Source organism: Triticum urartu, unplaced genomic scaffold (assembly GCF_003073215.2).
Source record: "Triticum urartu cultivar G1812 unplaced genomic scaffold, Tu2.1 TuUngrouped_contig_5509, whole genome shotgun sequence".
Classification (NCBI taxonomy): Eukaryota; Viridiplantae; Streptophyta; class Magnoliopsida; order Poales; family Poaceae; genus Triticum; species Triticum urartu.
The window spans coordinates 1-5571 of NW_024116189.1; the positions used below are offsets into that span (position 1 = coordinate 1).

A 5571-nucleotide genomic window follows, 5' to 3' on the forward strand; every position below is an offset into this window, starting at 1 on the left:
CCGCCGACAAGGCCAAGAGGCCCGCTGAGGCCGCGGCCGCCGACCCCGAGAAGCCACCTGCTCCCAAGTATGCCTGCATATGCTTCCTTTATCACGCATAATCATTTTCAACTTATTATGGTAGGTTGTTGGTTTTGTTAATTTGATTTTTCTAGCTTCTACGAATGGAACCTGATTATCTCCTTTCCTTTTCTTTCCATTCTGGTTGTTTAGCAAAAGATCCATACTAAGTGCAGACATAATTAGACATATGTAGAGTTTGAACATGTGTAAGTTTTCTCTAGTATAGATTCTATGCATGGAACCTGATTAATTATCTCCTTTCCTTCTTCTTTTCATTCTGGTTGTTTAGCTAAAGATCCACAAATATAGACATAGTTAGACATATGTAGAGCTCGAGCATGTGCAGGCCTTTAATCTTTTTCCCCATTATAAACTAGTTTTCTCGAGTTTGGATTCGTTATATACTTACAGGATGTTGAATAAAACATGACATGCAAATGGGCAAACGCTTTAAGTAGGGCAAAATATCCACAAAGGAGATCCCATGGCAGAAAGCGCGCAAGGCGACACCATCCGCTGTGTGTTGTTTGTCGCCTCCAAAGCGCCGACGCGAATTATTAACGCCTTTCCGAACCATAACATATGCGCACTTGATGCCTGCTTTGTGCGGCAGCCGGTACATGTCAGAGAGGGCAAGAAAATGATGTTGCATACACTTTCCATTTCTTGGCAGATTCCACTGCAAAAAGGAAGCGTTATTAGCAGCTTCATTCTCCGTTCTGGAAACGAAGACATGTTTAATCTGTAGAAGATAGATGATTGAGGCTGTGGATAATCATGCTGGCCATGATTCATGTGGCGTTTGGCTAAAGTTGGTGCCGTTTTCATTATACACCATAATGATAGTGGTACTACTTACTACCATAAAGTTGCCACAGGCGTACATAGATTAGTTAAACGGAGCTGGCTGCCGGAAGGAATATAGTAACGTGCGTGATCGAGATGGATGGAACCTCCAGCTACAATTGCAATGGAGAATCTTATTTGTTTTTACAGCACCAGTGGGTTGGACTTGGAACTAGATTATGTTACGAACTGATTTGCAAGTGGTAAATGTAAAATTTGTGGCTAATTTCGCTTGTTATGCGTCGACCAGGGCACAGGCCGTGGGTTGGCCACCAGTCCGGTCGTACCGCAGGAACGCCATGACCGTCCAGTCGGTGAAGATCAAGAAGGAGGAGGAGACCGAGAAGCAGCAGCCTGCTGCTGCCGCTGCTGCTGGTGCCAACGGCTCCCACTTTGTCAAGGTGAGCATGGACGGCGCGCCCTACCTGCGCAAGGTGGATCTCAAGATGTACAACACCTACAAGGACCTCTCCATTGCTCTGCAGAAGATGTTCAGCACCTTCACCGCAACTGGTAAGATCCGTCACCGTCGGCATCAGAACCTGCAAGAGCATATTATCAACTCATGTTAATGATTTTGCCTCGACTGGTATGGAGGGAGCTTAGTTTGAATCAACGAGTGCCACAATCATCAACTATTTTTTTCCAGGGAATGAGGGGAAGATGGTTGAGGCAGTGAACGGTTCAGATGTTGTTACTACTTACGAAGACAAGGATGGAGACTGGATGCTTGTTGGAGACGTCCCATGGGAGTATGCTACTTCACTCCTGCGCCCCCTTATCTACTCCCGTATTTACGACCCCGTGCTTAGAATGCAATTAAGCGAGGTCCACGCTCCAGTTTCTTTCGTCGGCTGATGATAAATTACCCTGCAGGATGTTTGTTGCTTCATGCAAACGCTTGAGGATCATGAAGGGGTCCGAAGCCATCGGTCTTGGTCAGTTTCTTCAGCCAAAATTCTCTTAGAAATTCAAGAGTTATATCTTAATTCTAACCCCCATGGGACTTTTTTGTTTCAGCACCAAGGGCCAAGGACAAGTACAAGAACAAGAGCTAAAGATGGGGCAGTAAGAGGAAGACTATGATGCCACAAGGATGGTGTTCTTGCAGTGTGCTATGGTTTCTTAGATATATAATGTTTTCAATTATTAGCTGGATTAAAAGAAGGGAGAGTTGCCATGTTTAATTTGTTGGTGGACCAGAAGCAATAATCTATCTGTGTGTAGCTGGATTGGTGTTATGTGATGTTCCCTACCATGTGTCCCAGAATCTACTTGGTGATTTTATTCTACTGTTGTCAATTAAGTATGTGTGATTGTTAAGTAAAGGGCATCAATGAGACTATTATTATTATGGTATCTTGTAAGTTAACCTGTTTGTTAATTATAAGCACACTATTTTTGTAATCTGTGCGTGGTCAAGTGGAGGGGAACAAGCCATGTGCTTGGTGATGGGAAATCCATTACTATAACTTAGCCTATCTGTCATTGAGTTATTGAGAAGGTTGGGTCTTGAGGAATGATGGGTACGATCATAGCAAGAAGCTTCCTTGCTCTGCCAGGGTTGTGGTGATAACAGGGCTAAGTACATTGCATAAGCTAATCAAACATAGTCTATTCATCATGCATTTATGGCAGGGAAATGTTTATATAGGATGCATGTATCATGGTTGGTCTGCAAGATGTCACATACAATTGGAATCACACAGCTGTGCAATCACATCCTCAAAAGGAATATGCAGATGTTGTGTGAAGACGATCAGAGGCATCTACATGTCACTGTTTGCGTAATAGAAATGAACTGCTGAAAGGATGTATTATGCGGATGCCTATAAAATACTCCCTCCAATCCATAATAAGTGTCGCAGTTTTGAACCAAGGTTGAACTAACCTTAGTTCAAAACTGTGACGCTTATTTTGGATCGGAGGGAGTAGCATCTAGACATTAATTCCTTAAAATATGGTCACTATCCTACCGCATAACTAAAACAAGAATGGTAGAGTGATTTACTGCATATCAAATGTAACCAGAGGCATCTCAACGCTCATGGGGGGTAAAGATTAATAACATCAGTCTATACAAAAATTAAAAGGTAACTGGCTTACATCAAACTGGAGCTGGAGCAAATGTACAAATCAAGGAGATCTCATTCCTCCAGGCAGTAGAGCTCTGGCAATATTTTCAAGATAACATACGGCCACAAATAACATGTAACTAATTCCACATGGACTCGTTCATCCTGTACAGCCAGTTACTGCAAGCGTTCAATAAAACTTGCAAGTAAACACCACCCGTGAATATGACATTCCATCTATCAGAAAGCCGTATCTTCAGGATCTGAGATGGGCCCAACTGAGATAGCGGAACCATGGGCAGGTCCATGCGTCGCTAACCCTGAACAGCCAACTCCTGCAAGTGTTCAATAAAAACTTGCAGACAAACATCGTCGGTGAATATGACTTCAGATCCTTCAGAAAGCTGTGATTTCTGTGTCACAGATGGATTCAATCGGGCTAGTAAAAACCTGGCCTGGCTCCCATGCTGATCACATTTTATGAGTTTTGGCACTGGAAAACGGTCTGCCAATAGTGCCTCTGCATCAACTTCTGGTGCTTCAAGCAGCTTCCGTAAGTTCTCATGATTTGGGTCTTTATGATAGCCAAGTTTCCTCCACTGAGCAATCTTCGAGCCATAATGAATCACTATATAGAAGTACGAATCAAATAGCAAAATGACATCAGGAGAGATGGAGCTGACATCTAGCAGCACAGGGATAGGTGGTCCATCAAATGAGTACTGGAATAAAGTTGGCTGGATCATGATCAGGGATCCCACAACTCCCTCCCTATTCAACATCAACCGGAAGAAAGCAGTTTCATCAGGAGAGCTGTTGCCAACATCAATGAACTGTGACCTTCGCAGGTAGTACATGAACTGCGGATACAGGGAGAAATTAGTGGACAAGCGAAATGTAGATGGATCTTCAGGGACATAGTTTCCGAACTTAGCAGTGAAGCGAATAAGCATCTTGTCAAGCCATCGTATTACATCTCTAACATGGTATGTCTCTGCTCTGTGAACAGCAAGCCTGGCCATAACTGCTGCAGCAGCTTCCTGATCAAACCCTGCAGCAATTTCTGGAGATCGAGGTCCAGCCCATCTTCTCGCAACAGTCGTTACCCTTAGGCGATTGCTACCATCACCATGCCGGTATCTTGTCATGAACTGAATAAAGAAGACAGTTGGGGGATCGGTATCACGGCTACAATCAGCTCGGAAGAAGAAAGCAATACAGGTTTTGCTGTTCAATGTACTCATTCTCCAATAATTTGTCCCACCCTCACCAATTTCTTTATGACTAACCGAGCTGTTTTGTCTGTGAAGGGAGATGCAAGGACCAAGGGCACCACAAATCTTGACCTCCTTTGATGTCACTACCTCAATCGTTGCATTAAAGTTCATGTTAAGGTAATCAGTACCCTCACGCTTGAAGGTTTGCCTTAAACAGCTTTTGAACTGTTCAGACTCAAATGACTCTGTAAGCACCATTAAGCCCCCAGACACTTCAACTGGATACCTAAGCTCTGCAGCTCCAATCTGATCAAGAGAGCAAGCCAAAAGATCAAGAACTAATGCACTGTCTGTCAATCTCTTGGCAACCTTCTTATAGAAATCCTGGGCTTTTTCAACAAGAGGCACATTGCCATTGAAAATGTCACGATGCGAACGAATTGCCTTCCCGAGATCGGTTTCCACCACAAGTCCTGGACCCACTGTCGTGGGACCAGATGTAAAAACCATGATTCGGCCACCAGTGTAAGGTGAGCAGCAACTTTCCAGAAGAGCAACAGCTGTGGAAATAGCAGCGCCAGTAGCCCTTAATGGGCGATGCCCCCGTGGGCAAGCAGACATAGAACTCAGGTCCTCTATTGCAGATGTAATGCTAAATTCACATTCAGAAACAGGCAACAAAAATCTCTGCGCTTCAGTGGGTTTCAGTGTAGCCAACTTGTTGTATCGTGAATGTCGAACACCTAGAAGTTGCTGTATCTGAAACATACAAGAAAGCCTCTTAGATACACAGAAACCACGATAAATTATACAAAGTAAATCAGTTATCGTAAGAGATCAGTTAATGACGTTAGCAGTGAGTCTGTGACTGACCCAATTGAATGACAGATGTGAAACAAACAATCATTCGCCATCCAGGAAATAATTTCCAGTAAGTCACTGCTTAAGTGCTTAGATACTGAAAGTCCCATCTTGCTGTTCAGGTTTAAATTTTTTTATTCTCATTTACAAAAAGGGGCCAGACTCACCTTAGTTTAATGGACATGAGCATATGCGTGTTACTAGCCTAGAGGCCCAAATGCAGAAACTCTTGAGTCAAACATCTGACAAGAACAATCTTAGAAGACAAAAAAAAAACTGCATTCGTATATAACAAGGCTGCAGAGTAAAACTTTAAGGTCATACCCTATGTTTAACCAACTTTTTGTGATTTCATGGCTACTACTCACAGCAGATTATATATAAAAGTTCAGCAACCGCAAACTGAGAGCCTTAATTTACAATGTACAATGTTCATTCAACTTGGAATTCAGAAACCAAAGCTATGGCCCGTTCCAGAGGGGGGGGGGGGGGGGGGGGGTGGGGGGCGT

At 43.5% G+C, this 5571-nt stretch overlaps 2 protein-coding genes across 2 annotated transcripts; one reads left to right on the top strand and one right to left on the bottom strand.

The window, feature by feature from the left end:
* Window positions 1-5: 5 nt before the first annotated feature.
* On the top strand, window positions 6-2316 carry LOC125529310 (auxin-responsive protein IAA13-like; the record flags this gene model as incomplete). Its single annotated transcript, XM_048693726.1, has 5 exons — window positions 6-67; window positions 1160-1422; window positions 1559-1661; window positions 1786-1847; window positions 1930-2316. Coding segments are annotated over 5 exons (528 nt in total), but the record flags the coding sequence as incomplete, so codon positions are not given.
* LOC125529311 (protein transport protein sec23-1) lies at window positions 981-4960 on the bottom strand (the record flags this gene model as incomplete). The annotated part of the gene is given in 2 exon segments (XM_048693727.1): window positions 981-1451; window positions 3016-4960. A coding segment is annotated over 1 exon segment (1662 nt), but the record flags the coding sequence as incomplete, so codon positions are not given.
* Between the last annotated feature and the right edge of the window lie 611 nt (window positions 4961-5571).